The sequence below is a fragment of the Acyrthosiphon pisum genome, chromosome X (assembly GCF_005508785.2).
Source record: "Acyrthosiphon pisum isolate AL4f chromosome X, pea_aphid_22Mar2018_4r6ur, whole genome shotgun sequence".
NCBI classification, from domain to species: Eukaryota; Metazoa; Arthropoda; class Insecta; order Hemiptera; family Aphididae; genus Acyrthosiphon; species Acyrthosiphon pisum.
In genome coordinates, this window is record NC_042493.1 from 73,875,060 (window position 1) to 73,891,233 (window position 16,174).

Genomic DNA, 16,174 nt, shown 5'->3' on the forward strand with positions numbered 1-16,174 from the left:
AATATATCAATTAAAAAAATATTTATATATTTATTTATCAGAATATAAACGCCAAACAGCTATTAAAGTTACAATAACTAATATAATAATATATTAGATACTAATATATGATAATACTTCGCAGACAACATTCTGTAATGATAATATTATAATATTATAAAAATAACTTTATATTAATATTATTCATGTTTATAATGGTATAATAATATTTTTAAACAAAACAATGCTGTCGAGGTTAATACAGAAGTAGTGAAATAGTAATAAATATAACAGATCATAACATTAGTTATATAATTATATTATAATCTTACCATATAAGTTGATTAATAAATAATAGTGTTGCATAAAATATGTCTAGGCTAATTGACTGAAAAATGTAATATTCTGAGATCAACTAAAAGAATGTAAGTTTTTTCGGACGTGATAATAAAACGGATAACTCGTATAGAACTTTTTACTTTGCCACGTAAGCCCAGTAGGTACAGTACATTGACTATGCACGGAGGACATTAAACATAATATTATACAATTAGTTATCAGAATAATAATAATAATAATATTAGCAATGATGATCATGATAATAATAATAATTACAATTAAGATCTAGATAATAAAGTAATATAATTACAATGATGATCAAAATAATAAGGATAATGATAACGACGACGATTCGGAACGCATATTAGCGCTTTTCAAAAGTCCATTACGACTGCCACAGACGTCGTTAAACTTTCCTCCGTTTTTGTTTTTATTTATATATATATATATATATTTTGGTATTCAGTTTTATAGTATTTAATTGGACACTGGTACAGTAGAACAGCGTAAGCCGAAGATATTCGTATACGTCTCATTTGTACGCGATATGGCCAAAACTATAAAGTAACTCGATGTCGAATAGGTATGTTACTGCAGAAATGACCAACCCGGAAACCGACTTTTCTTTTATTGCCATTTAGTCTACATAAATATTTCCACAATAATGTTGAAAATAATATAATCTCATTAGACATTCAATGTATTATTTGTACGGTGATATAAAATAGGTAAATGAAACAAATATATTATGACAATTATACCAAGTCATATATTTGTGATAACATTTATTCAAGTTCATCCGATAAACTTCATCTACCATCAAAAACCAATCGCGTCAAATGATGGCACAAAAATATTATTTGGTGGATTAATTGTTTATACAATAATTTTGTACTGCATTAATTGAACTTTTCAAATTTTTATTTTTGAAGATAATTTAAGAGGATGCTACCCATGGATTTGTTGTCTCCGTTTTACACACATACGACATAGCAAATTTTCGTTCACTAGTTTCAGTAGTGAGCTGTTAGTTTTGATATTAGAGTGATTTGACCTATCATTAATTTCTAGATAATAACATTATCTGTGCTTAAAGCGTTGGCTTTTATTCGATATTTTAATTTTCAAGCGAGATATGAGCATTTAAAATGTTTGATACTTCACATACCCATATCTTGCTTGAAAAATAAAAATTTTGAAAAATCGGCAACGCTTAAGCACAGATAATGTTCTTACCTAAAAGTTTTAAAATAGGTCAGTTCACTCTAGTATCAAAACTAACAGCACACTATTGAAACTTGTGAACGACAATTTGCCATGTCGTGCGTGTGTAAGACCGAGACAACAGATGTATGGGTAGCGTCCTCTTAAATAATTATATAAATTAATTATGTGCATTACAATTAATATCACTAGAAATACCTTAATATAATTATAATACGATATTACTTATTAACTGTTACAGTAGGCAGTATAATAATTTATGTTTTAATATATGGACAAAATATATGTAAATATATTTGTCATTATTCTGTCAATTATTTCTTTTTTAAATTAATTTTCTAGTGTGTTTTGTTTTGGCTGACTCCCCACTAAAAATGTATACATACGTATTATCAACAGTCTAAAAACTATAAATCATTATGAGAAAACAAAAATCTCCTTTTAATATAACAGTAGAATAAAATTTAATTCACATTATCTCTTTAAATAATCGTATTTAGGTGAGACAATTATACTTCTTCATTCAAACGTATCAACCGACAAAGGTTTTAATAGTTATCGGTTAGAAAGACAGCGTCGCTCATTAAAAGAAGAATCCATCTAAGTTATAAATTATAATATATTTAAATAATAATAATAATAATAGTGTACATAATGTATATGTGTGACAGTGACATTGTAATACAATATAATATAATAATAATATATATAAATACATGTATCTCAACATAATTCATATAAAAATGACAGGATTTTTTTATGGGCATAATAATTAAAAAACAATAAAATATAATAAAAAAAATAAAACGATGGTGGGATCATAACTCCGTACAGTTAGTTCATTTTTTTTTAAAAACCTTCAAAAGTACTTGCAACAAAATAATAATAATAATAAAGCTTAACGATAGATTTGAATTTCAACGAACTGACCGAAAACGTGTGTAATATATTTTGTGTATTCTGAAGTCAATCAGAGCAGTAATATCATTAAGTTTCAGATCATTAGTTTGATGTCGATTTTTGCATCCTGTAACGGTTTCTCGTCTTCTCACATTTTTTGGCTAAAATTAAAAAAATTATTATTATTATCTTATGAGAGTACAAAAAAATAAAATAAATTAATATACTTACTGATCTTAATCTTGTTGGCTGGACAGTTCTGAAAAAAAAGAAACAATCGTATATTACGTATCACACATAGTGAAAATGGATATTAATTTAAGTGTAATTATTATAAGTTGAAATGTCGTGTCTTAAATTGTCAATACATCTGACTTATATACGATCATATTATTCTGTAAAATAAAGTAAATGGGGCACAAGTAATCACTTGTGAGTTGTATGCTTCAAACGTATAGTTATATACAGTTATCAATTATTATTAATAGTACGGGGCAACTTTTAATGAGAACATTTATGTGTATTTAATGGCCAAATAAGTATGCCAGTATTATCCAAATATTAAAATGTATTTTTAGTTCTTAAGAAAAAAATTATAATGTATTCACTTGTTGAAAATTAAATAGATACACTATTATATATTACCTTATTTGTATTTATTTTTTATTGTACAAACTTATGTTAATTAATATTTGGTGGGTTATTTATGAATCTAATAAATATTAACACAAAACTATGTATCGTTATCTTAATCATCGATCATACAATAAACAATAAGATTTGTTTCACCCTAATTTAAGCTTAGAACTTTAAAAGAATTTTATTTTACAGTTTCCAAAATATTATTTTCTTATTGTAATCACTCAACTTATTAAAGTTATTAACGTTAATCCCTAACATGACCATTAAGTTACTTCGTCAAAAGTTCAAATCAATATAATAAACTTCACATGCTGAGAAAAAATCAGGTTCGCCTATCTTGAGTTTTATTAGTGTTTAAATATTATAAAGATACTACATTAAAATATTTTACTCTTAGATAATTGTACACATAATATGATGCAAATGTTAAACAATATTATCATTATAAATACATATTACATATAATATACCAATAAGCACAAAGGCAATATTATGTACCAAAAGTCAATTATTATTTTAAGTTTACATTTTTTTCATAAATATAATATAGGTTTCTAATAAATGTTTTATAATATTAAGCAGAGTACTTATTATATTTTAAATTGCAAATGCATTTGTGACTTTTCTATATGTAACACGCTCGTTTGATTTTATAACAGTCTAACCTATCAAAAGGAGTACCTAGGTGGTATTGACTGGTTGGTACTTATACTCCACACAAATGATGCTGTAGTTCGAATAAAGAATCGACACAAACTTTTGAAACAGAACGTATATATTTTTCTGTAGTACAATAAAATGTTGCAAAGCTAAAAGCACGAAATATAAAATTGGAGTAAAAAATGCACGTTACAAAATGAACACAAAGTATGTAGCTTAAAAGTTTAAGGTTGAAAAGAGTGTATTGATGCAATGTGAGTACATCTCAAACTGAATTGTACGCTTGAAATAATATATTGGTTTATTGTTGAATATTAAATTCTATAGATGAGTTGTTTAGTTGTATGTATGAAAAATTATTGTCTAAAATATAAGCACTATATTACAGGTTCATGAAATTCCAAAGACTTATTCACAAATCAATGTTTGGATTTTCATTAGGTCGTTCACGAGATAGGGATGTTGGATTATCATACGCCATGATTCATGTGAAATAATATAACTATTATTATACCACCTCAGTTTATATGATACTGGTCATTGTTTTCGGGTTACAGAACGAATTATTAATTAATAATATGCACTTAAAAAAAAAACCTAAAATAAACAACAGTGATTTGAACTTACCGATTCGTATTGCAACCACAGACAGTGTTGGAATTGTACGTATACTGGATTGCACACATTTTCTTTATCTTCTGCTGGCCACGGTACTGAAACAAATCGTTTGATGTCACAATAATATTGAACAATGGACAGTTTCATGTGTATGATAATATAGTAAAGGTCATGTTGTAGGTGCATTGTAATATTATTATGTCTGTATTATATGACGTATACATTGTTATTCGGTTGAAAGTATTAAAGTGATTAATCGATAACGCGATAGCGTGATCAGTCGGTTTCAGAGATTCGATTTAATTAACAAATTGACAAATTAATTAGAGTCAAAAGTTTGCATGCTACATTTTTTTAAAATTCAATTCAAATCAAAGAGCAATAGGTAAATAGAAAAGGGGTTTTGATATGGTATTTATTTGTGCATATTTATGAATTAATAAATGTAATAACACAAATATTATGCTAGTCGTGTACATTATACTGAAGCCATCATACAATATAATTTCATCATCGTCAAATACAGAAAATGGTAAGTACAACAAATAAATGGAGTATTGTATATAAATTGATGTTTTCAATAATGTTTATTATAACTATTATTATACTTTTATGTTTTCCAACTAATTTCATTACTGAATTTTCAATAACAAATACAAATTAACTGTCGTATATTTTAATTTAGCAGTACCTACATCATGTTATTCCAAAAAAATTGTATGCTTGTATATTATAATAATTTATAACATCATTCAAACCACTACATGTTACTCATTTTAATATTGCAATTTACTACTTGATATTTTAGTTCTTAAAATGTATAAGTTCATAGGACACTCAATTTTTAATTGTTTCCATATGTCAATAATACATTATTACAATTTATTATAATTTTGGATAATGTTTTATTTTAAATATGAGACTCGTAGTACCTAAATAACGTCGTCTATTATAGTTAAAACCAACGAAATAATATTACTTATTATAGGGGAATGTAGTAAAGTTATTAAAAATTATAATATCGATATAATAATGTCACGATAAACATGATAAACTATAAAAAAAAAAAAACTAGAGTAAAAAATATTCGCGTTCACACTGAATGGGTGATGTTTTGAAGCTGGTTCGAGATTTAATATGCGAACTAATTACGATGGTAATAATTTAAAAATCTCCAGGCTAAGAAAAATGTACATAATACCGGTTTTGAAGGACTTCCGGTGTGCTATCGGTATGTTAACAAACACCGTTAACCATAATGGGGAGTTTGCCCGTTTTCACATGGCTCATATTACAAAGCAGCTTATAATGTGGCAATCGTTTTGCTAGGTATATAGAAAGTGCTCGCACGTGAATAACAGCATTTCTTCACCTTTTGGTTTTTTTTTGTGTGGACCGTTAACATTGATGGATTTTCGCTTTAAAACGCATTTGTGATAGAACTAAAAATAGACTTTCATTCATACACAATATTTAAACACCTAGTTACATTTTCAATATTATATAATTTAGGAGTGTTGAGTTCATCGTTAATATTAGAAAATATAGGTACTTGGGAATGTCTACAGTTAACACATATGTGGGAGGGGGTGGTGTGATACTCGAGTAACATTTTCAATTTTGAATAATTCACAAAATCATATTGAAAAATTAACCGCGAATCAATTGGAGCATTTTTTTTATTTAAAAAATGTATTACTAAAATCAACTATTTTTAATTTTTAGAACTTACAATATAATATTATTGTATTGTCCATGTTATAATAGCACTGACGGTCATGAAAATAACCATTTTTACAAAACGTGACATTTTCATTGAAGAAAATAATTTTTCAAGATAAATAGCTTGCGAGAAAAATTGGATTGAAAAATGCAGGTACACATGCACTCGAGTAAAATATTAACGGTACGTATGGTTGTGAAAATTTGTTTGTCTATGTTTTATAGATAGAATTTTTATTGATAGTTTTCATGTGTTATTATTTCGAAAATTTGGTTAAAGGCCTTATAGTGCTCACTGCCGTGTAAAATTGCATACAGACAATAAAATATGTTGGTGCACTTACTGTAGGTCTCCTCAAGGCATTTGTCTAAGGCCTTTTGCCCCACTTGTTTCTGCCACTGTTCTTTGAAGACGCTCTTCATTGCGTAATCAGCTATGAACGTTTTGTTCAGTGAACCGTCTTCGGTGAGCTAAATTAATTTAAAATTCTATAGTTTTTTACTTCTATTATTATATTTAATATTAATTTCCATACCAAATTATTTTTCTTGCCGATACATTCGTGAAGGCACTGTAACAAAAATTAAAAATTAGTATTTTAATTAAAATACAAGAATGCAATAATTGAATTAATAAAAAAAACCCACAAATTGCTTCTTCTTGGTAATCTTTACAGCTTCAGCGGAAAACAAGTCTTGTTTGGGTGTAGTAGCTGTAAAATCCCCAAACAGAATAATATTTAATTAAGATATTTTTTAGTATGGACTAATTAATTTATAAATAAATAAATTTTAGTTCAACTAATTTCAATTAGTTTATTTAATTAGGTACATAATTGATTACACTGTATTGATTTATTTTAAAATTATCACCAATTAAAATGTCTAACTGTTTAAACTATTTAATATTTTTAAACCTCCCATTTGCACGACCACTAAATTTTGAATTAAAAATAACAAATGTTAAAATGTGACTTCAAGACAAAATATGATTAAACATTAGCTGCCTTATGGACATTTAATAGAAAATAAATAAAATAAGAGCTGATAAGAAAAATATGATTATGATTAATATTTTATCTTTTAAAGCACTTTTAAGTTATAATTTATTTATAATATTTTATATTATATTGTTATACATATTTTGTTAATATTATTATACATTTTTTTTTTTTTTTTTTTGGTGGGGATTAAATTTATATTTTAAATTTATCATGATTTATGTTATTACGTTTTCAAGTTGTTTTTTAGGAAGGTATGAAATTTTTTGTTCTAGGATTAACTATACGTCAATCTACATGTTGTCAAGTCAAAATTAACCATCGTATCAATCTATTGTTGGATGATAATAATATTATGAATTACAATGTTTTAGTTTTCCCTACTCTTAAAATTATAATAACAAGATATTATTACTGTTGTTGTTGTAAGCTAGCTATTTGTATGGGTATAGAATATTTTTTTATAGATAGGTACCTACTTATTATTTTAGCTATTGATCTTAAATTAAATGTAAATTGACACTAATTAATTTCGATACTAGTGTTTGTCTATCTTACTATATTCATCCTACTTCAAACAATATCTATTGAACATGACGTTTTAATACATATTGTGTTTACATGCGTATTATGAAAAATCAAAAATGTATAACCAAACTTCGAGAACTTTCAATGAAATAAAGAAAACCGTTCAAAGTATAAAATTAATTCGAATGTCTAGAACATAATACGCTCGTAACCCTGTGCGAATTCACGACGAGAATTTGCATATAAAATATACTGCAAATTAATTTTCGTGTACGGTTATAATACCGGCAGCGTGATATTGTTCTATTATTATGGTGCACCAATTTTCAAAAACAAGATATTAATCATCAACTTAATACATCGGCACACCGGAGCTTGGACTCGAAAGTCAAAATTTATTAATCTGGACATGTATGTATTATTATGTCGTACATTGCATGTACCTACTTTGTGTATATTGGAGATTTCACGTCGCTGACCGAACGACGAGAATATTAGTTTTTGTTAATATAAAATGACATGCGTGTTATCCAATAGTAATTTCACAGCGAAAAATTACTTCGATATACCAACATGATATTCGCAACATGCATGCGCTTGTATATAGTCTAGATTTTAATCCCGAACTTGTCAATTTAGACGAAGGGGATAATTTTATTCAAATCCTTTTACTGATCCCTTTTTTTATTTTTAATTAATTCGAGACTTACCTACTGTACATACCAAATGGATTTATGAAAAATACAAGTGGCCATCTCATATATTATGCATAGGTTTGCGCGTGGGGACAAGTGCGACGATAAATATTTTACAGTACACGGTCGATACTCAAACTCGTATAATTATTATTAAACAAGTTTGAATTTTTGTTGTCACCTCCAATCAGAGTGTACTGAACTTGTTAAATGACTTGTGGCTTACATTTTTTCTTCATCAATATCTATTCACAGTAGGTACTGACCAGTAAGTATATAAACGACGGAAAATAATATTCGAAGTAAATAAATGGTAAAAATTAAATACCAAAATACTTAGCCCGAAGGTGTCTTAAGTAGGGTTCAAGTTTTTGAGCCCTATATGTATTTCTTTTTAAAATAGCATTTGGAATGAAAGGTATAGACAGTATTCTAATTTTAATATTCACATTTTTTAAAAATATTTTTAAGACGAAACGCGTGCAATATGATGTAGATATATTTAATATTATTATATAATATTGTATGCATTACTTACGTTTAATGACCAACGTGAATTCAACTTTTTTTTATTTTATTGTAAAATGTAGATGAAAAATATCATTTTTTGTATAATTTATAGGCGAACATTAATTAATGAATCAAAATTATTATTATAAGTAAAAATAATTAATACATTTTCATGATTTATAAATCAAAAATGTTTTACCTACCTACAAAATTCAAAATCCATTTTTGAATTATTTAAATTACTCATACAGCTATGCGTTATGTTTCTCGGAAATTGTTGTTTTGATTTGATTAGTTAAGTTGAATGCCCGCTTATTATAAACGGGAAGAGAAAGTTTAGAGGTCAGAAACGAAGAACCTTCAAATTTGTAGTTCAATAGAAACCATAAAATAGAAAGTTTCAGCTCAGAATTATTGCGACGTGATTAGATTATTAAAAATGCATAAATTATTTACATATTTAGCTAACCTTTGCCATACTATTCAAACTAACACAATACGATAATATTGTCATATATTTTACGATCGATTCTCCTGCATAATTATTCAAACCTTATTAAAATAAAAACTTGCATTAGACACCATGTTCAAGTTTATTTTTTTTTATTAAAACCGGTCTATTGAAATTATTAGGTTAATAGTTAATACCGTTATACTCATAAATAAATAATAATATTATTGGTTTTATTTTATAATACAAACTGGTAATTAATAGGAAAATTATAATATTCTAAGACTAGTTATAAAATTATCGATTTTCGATGTCACCGTAAAATAAATTTCAAATCTTCTTTATGATAAAAAATTTGAAAAAAAATATATGATGTATGCCGAACATAATTATAATATGGGTATTCTAACCTAATTGGTTACGAAAATTAAAATATGGTAAAGATTATAAAATGTTCTTATAATATATAATATTGTATATTATAATATATTGGCATGTTCAATGGTCATTACCTATTGTCTACATGATGTTAATTGAAATAGACTTGTTCACTAAATACTAAAGTGACCCAGTCAATTTTGAACATAATTTAATTTACCTGTAACCGTTGCAAACTTCTCGGCTACTTGTGCGTAACACTCGTCAGCTGCTACTTTGTCTTTATCGCCGAATCGCTTCATTGCGTTTTCCGGGCCACAACACGACTTGAAAAAAAAAGTTTTATATTTTTTTTTGTACATATATAGGATTTGATTAAAAACTAAGGGTTTTTGTTTTAGTTAATAAATCCTTCTATTTTTATAACATTGCGTCGGAGAATGGTTTGTGGTCAAAAAATCTCATTAAGTTTTTGTCGGGGTGGTTTCTAACAAAATCAAACGTTAACCAACCTAACCTACCACCGACCTGGATTTGTCTGAAAAAAAAATTCATTGCTACTTGGGAGTATTTTGGCAGACCGTTAAAAAATAATAGAAGCTCAAAAAAATTATTTAATTGCATGGACGTTTATATTTGAAATTTGAAATATATAAACTATACAAACTAAAATAAAATAATCGTTTTAAAAAAAAAAAAAAAATTATTATTCTAAGTTCTATATTTAAATATGAATAATTAATATTCATTATTTTTCTCAAATAAATAAACATCTTACAAGTACATATTTTTACATAGGTACATAATTATTAATATTTATTTTTTATTAACATTTCATATTAATAATGGAAAACTCAATATCTTATATATTTTTTTCAGGATATTTTGTTACATTGTTACATCGGGTAACATAAATGTTATAAAAATATTTTAAAAAAAGCTATTCAATTATTTTAATATATTATCTATTTATGGATTGATAAAATAAACCTTGTTAAGCAAAATGTCGTTGTTCTTGACTACTCTTCCATAGAAATTACATATTAATAGTAGCATGTTGAAGGAAAAAACAAGCATTACTGTTTAATTTCTCAACCAAGTTTATTGACCCGAACTGTACTCGACAAGTTAATTAAAATCGACTACTCAATCGAATATTTTACCAAGTTAAATCAGACTAAACTTTTTACATTGAGTACTTCAGAAGTCTTTAGTGTATGATTTTCATAAGAATTAATTAAAAATTTAAATAATTATCCAATTTTGTTGTTTATGTCCTAAGTATTTACTTCTGTATTAAATATAAATAATATAAATTTTATGATAAGAAGACAATATAAACAATTTAAAATGCCAATCAGATGTAAACTTACTTCTTTAGAACCGGATAAAACATATTGAAGTATATTTTGTTCAATTAAAACAAAAAAATATTAATTAGCTTTCAAACGAACTTATTTAAATTTATAATTATAAGATATTACGCTGTAACAGAAGTTTGTAGGTACCTACATAAGTAAATAATATTGAATTGAAATAATAAAATGAAAACTTATTTTTTTTTCCAAAAGAAAACTTTAAATTAAGTTAAATTTTATTTTTTTAAATATAATTTTGATGAAATTAATTTTAGTACAATATACATATAGTGTTAATATTAAGTACCTACATTAAAATAAATACTTTTCCGATTTTTATTACATTTTTGAAGCTCTCCACATTTTATATTACATATAAAGATATGTATTTAAATATAAGATAATCTGAAATAGTATATTTTATGACATGGGCAGTTTAATGTAAAATTAGATCAGATACGTAACTATAATAATTTGTTGTCACCGAAATTTAATTAATTATCACTTGTACCTATTTAAGTTATTAATGTATAAACTATAGGAACAGTTATTTGTTTATTTAATCAACCATTCAAAGTTCTTTGATTTAATTTAAGTAGATTATTAATAACATAAGCTCAACTTATGTAATTGTGTTGTAATTATCAACATTTTTTTTTTCGTGTACCTATACTATACAACAAATACAGTAAATGTCGTATGTTATAATTTATTATTAATTTATAAATTAAAAAAACTACAATATCATATTATAAAAGCTAAAAAAATAAATTTAAACTAATTGTAAAAATTAATTATTTTATTTGAACGATCAGGATAAGAGTTTATGGATTATGAACCAAACTCAGAGGGAATTATTTCGAACAAAACTTAACGGTTTTATTGTGGGATAGCAATTCTAACAAAAGAACTTTTACTTTTTCAATTAAATCAACTAGGACGATGGACTAAAATTATTATTTCCAAAAACGTCCAATACATTTTATGTGTATCTCAATGGTTGATTGTGGTTGTATTTATTGCATCAATGTTGTTATAAAATGACAATACATGTATCAGAATGCGTAATCGAATTTTTTACGGTGTAACGTAAATAAATGATTATGTACACGGTATTATTATACTATACACATATTATAAGCGCTCGAGAGAAATCTGTTACACTTAACGAAGTGCTTTTGTCGTATTTTGGCGAAAGTTAACGTTTCTTTTAAAAACCCGGCCATATTGTTGTCGACGAGCGCGGTCAGGTTATAGGTTAGCTCCGAATATTATATTATTATAACGGATTGGATTTAATTTTTTAAATAATATTGTCGCATAGGTTCTGTGTATAATAAATTATAATATCGTAGGTACATGAGTAGCAGGTACATATTATTATCTATACCATCTTAGTGGTATCACATTATATTTATCATATACGTTAAACACATGGTGCAAACGGTTTACCTTCCTGCTGGCTTGTTTGCACCGGAAGAAGTCGCTGTCTTCGGTGTCCAACAGCTCTTTGCCGCGTCTGTGGTGACCTGCATCCGCTAAAATCACACGAAAGCGTCGAATTACGGTCAGCTTAATATAATTATTATTGTACAATACAACGACAAAAGAATGGAAGAATAATATAAAGCGTAAAATGTCATCCAAAATAATAGAATCCACGGCTGTCATCGCGAGTTATAACCATTTTGTCATTACTATCACAGCTGGTAGGTAACTAATATTTTATAGTCGTATTGGTATTATCCTAAGTCCCAAGACCATTATATTATTATGTATGACTAATATATTATAATATAATATAATATATTATTATAATAATCATCTGCGCGCTCACCGAAAATGACGGATATTTGAAGCAGAATGGCGGCCACCGCGATGCACTTGATCGTCGCAGAGTTGGCGGACATTTTCTTAGACGTTTTTCTCGTACGTTGCTGTAAAAATATTGTGTGGACGATTGGCGGTCAGTCACGTCGGGGTGTACTGAGTATACTACTGCGGTAGCGCGGTGATGTCTCACTTATATTATATACCACGGTACAAGTCCAACAATGTGGTAATACTGCACGAGTTGTCTTCGAGGACGCGGGCGAAATATCCACGGAGAGACCCACAGCAGACTGAGCGGCGATTTGGCTGCAGTTGAACACGTCGGAACCGGCAGATCCTCCGGACGGCATATCCGCCTCTCCCGGCCCCCACCAAGACCCGCAGCCGCAGCCACCTACGCCCTCCACTCGTCTTTTTGTCACCGCCGCCGCCGTTCTTAACCCAATCCTGTCGTGTTATACACGTCGTGAGACTATTATACAGGTATATTACTATAATGTATTTATCTCTACAGACACGCAAACTGCACCGGACCCGACACCGGTGTTATGATGCCACCGCCACACAGACTTCTGGGTCGTTGACTTGTTCAGAACCGGTCGCGCGCGGTCTAACCCTCTGATCGCGCCCTAGTTTCACTGTTGTACCTATACCTCTAATCGCCGCGGTTTGACCGGACAACTAGGCTCCTACTATACGGTGAAACGAAAACTAAAAAAAAAAAAATAAGAATATTAATACCTAATAATCAATTCCTCGTGATTCGTGATTTCAGAGATGACCGAGACTAATTATAATTGTTGAATAGTAGTGGGTCGGGAAAATTCGGCCATGGGTTAGCCGTTCACCGTTGTTCCTCGAGGGGTTACCTGGGTCTGCTACAAGCTTAAGTTATTATTATTATTATTATTATTGTTTTTTTTTTTTTTTTATAATGATAATTTATAATATATAATGATATCGTTTATATGTGTGTAGCTGCGCATACTGGTAATATTATGTTGTAGTGACGCACGAAAATAATTGCTGTTATTACTTTATTAATTATTATTACAACTATTATGATCGTCGAGTCATATATGCGTAAAAGTTGCCCCGGAAATAGGACGACCGGTGACTGGCGGTGAGGGGACCTGGCCGCACATTCGATGCTGTCCCGGTAGTACGACTAATTAATAATTAGATATACATTATACCTATATATATTATATATAATATGTTTATAATATAGTCGTCCAAATACGGTCACAGCAACTTAGCCATCCTATTTGAACACGATTATTATTTTTATATATTCCTCCTGTGTGACTATATTTATAATATTATTTCATCGAAAGCGACTCAATACCAACAAATGTCTTGATTATTGTCGTTACGACTCGGTCTAGAGAGTCACCGTGTTCCAGACGACCAACTAATTGGTAAGACAAACCTTTTGTTAATTTTAGGAAATATATGGTATATAACACAATAAATGGAATTGAGTACAAACATAAGATGACAATTGGATTTCGTTTCCTATTAATTCTCTGCTGTGATTTGGTAAGAATTAATTATTGAATTTAAAATATAATACTATATTTTTAATAATATAAAGCGAATTCTTCTTTATGTAGAAACTGTTTTCTGTGCATTTTGTATTTCCTTTCTCAATGTATCCATTTAAAATTAATAATATATGAAATGTATATTATTTACATAACGTATTTATACTATTATTAAACTTCTTGGTATAATTATTATAATTTGTTCAAAATATACAAACTGTTGTATGGCTATAATACTATACCTACATAACGCAACAAAATTGTATAAATATTTGTAAATCTCATTATAATATTTATCATTTGAATAATACATTTAAGCTAATTACTTATATAGGTTGGTAGTGTACTTAATTCAACTTATATAATTAAAAATATACATAATAATGAGTAATGAAAGAAAATAAATTACTTCTACTTCTGTAGTTCGGTCCGATTGATGAATCCGAGGATGTTGAAGTTGATATTAATTTTCGGGGAAACACAAACTGTCAACTTAAATTGTCTTCTGATAACCGCAGTTTATATTATTAATCAAAAATATGTACATAACAACTCGATAATATGAAAAAAAAAACTATTTTCTTTGTGTCTAATGTGGAACCGTTGCTGTGTATTTTTTCAGTTATAAATTATACTTCTTTGTTGTATACTTGTATTTAATCGTTTATGATATAATTATTGTGACAAATAATAGCACGTCATGTGATTACATTGAAATGTTGTATGCACATTTTTGTGATTCACGAATCACGAGTTTCCCTGAAACACAATTATAAATTTTATCCGCAGCGTAGCATACTTTTTGTGCGAGAGTTGGTGTCATCCATAAACATTTTCTACTGTTTTTTTGTAGATTTTATTATTACAAATATATACAAATAAAAATACATATCACTCTCTCGTGATTAAGTTGAATGAACAATGCTGAGTCAAGGTGTATAACCTTTACTCGCAATGTAATAAAATGATTATTTAGCTAACGAATCAAATGACAACTGACAGGCATAAAATTAACTTCAGATCATTTAACATTGATATTTTGTGTCACTGCAGTGTACTTTTGCTTGGATAATTGAACACTGCCAATATGAAGTTGCCAGTGCATATTATTGATGATGCAAATCGATATTACATTAGTTCCTATCTATCCTTTGTTATTAACACTTCCATATTATAATGATGACCTCTTAACAGACGAATTTGTTTTTATTTTTTTTTCACGGAATTATGTTTATTATTATGCTTATATTTAGACATTTTTTTTAGTGGGAAAATAATTTATCAAATTCTAACATATAAAACCTTTTTAACTTCAATATCGTATATCTATAGTCAACGCAGAATATTATGGCAAAATGGGGGAAATTTCTAGCAGAATATTATCTATCACTACAAATAATATTAACTAATTATAGGGATGGTTTATTTGTGATGTTTAAGATCTGTATTATATCTTTTATTTTACAGTTTATTAGTATCTATTAAATAAATTTCATTTTTAAATGACTTTTGGCTATAGGTAAAATCTAAAAGCTGGTAAATTCACTGAGCTGTATAGTAGGTTTCAAATCACCATTGAGAATACCACAACGAAAGTTCTGAAAGTGTAATATCTAATATCAATAATAAATCGTCATCTATAAATAAAAATTCCAATTGAAAGAGAATGATATTGTGAATTTCTAAGGATATTTTATATTATTATTAGTATTATCTTAATTTGTAGGTAAGGAAGAACTATTTTTCACTAAAAAATATCAGTAAATTGGTCTACATATAAATACATTTT

The 16,174-nt window shown here is 27.7% G+C and overlaps 1 protein-coding gene across 1 annotated transcript; it reads right to left on the reverse strand.

Annotated features, from left to right (window-relative positions):
- Positions 1 to 2,143: 2,143 nt before the first annotated feature.
- On the reverse strand, positions 2,144 to 13,131 carry Obp5 (odorant-binding protein 5). Its single transcript, NM_001160059.1, has 9 exons — positions 12,843 to 13,131; positions 12,458 to 12,543; positions 9,868 to 9,973; positions 6,733 to 6,797; positions 6,621 to 6,656; positions 6,429 to 6,555; positions 4,372 to 4,457; positions 2,674 to 2,701; positions 2,144 to 2,603 (listed from the first exon to the last, which is right to left on the reverse strand). The coding sequence occupies exons 1-9, from the start codon at positions 12,913 to 12,915 to the stop codon at positions 2,545 to 2,547; spliced, it is 666 nt and encodes a 221-aa protein (NP_001153531.1). The 5' UTR covers positions 12,916 to 13,131; the 3' UTR covers positions 2,144 to 2,544.
- Positions 13,132 to 16,174: the final 3,043 nt, after the last annotated feature.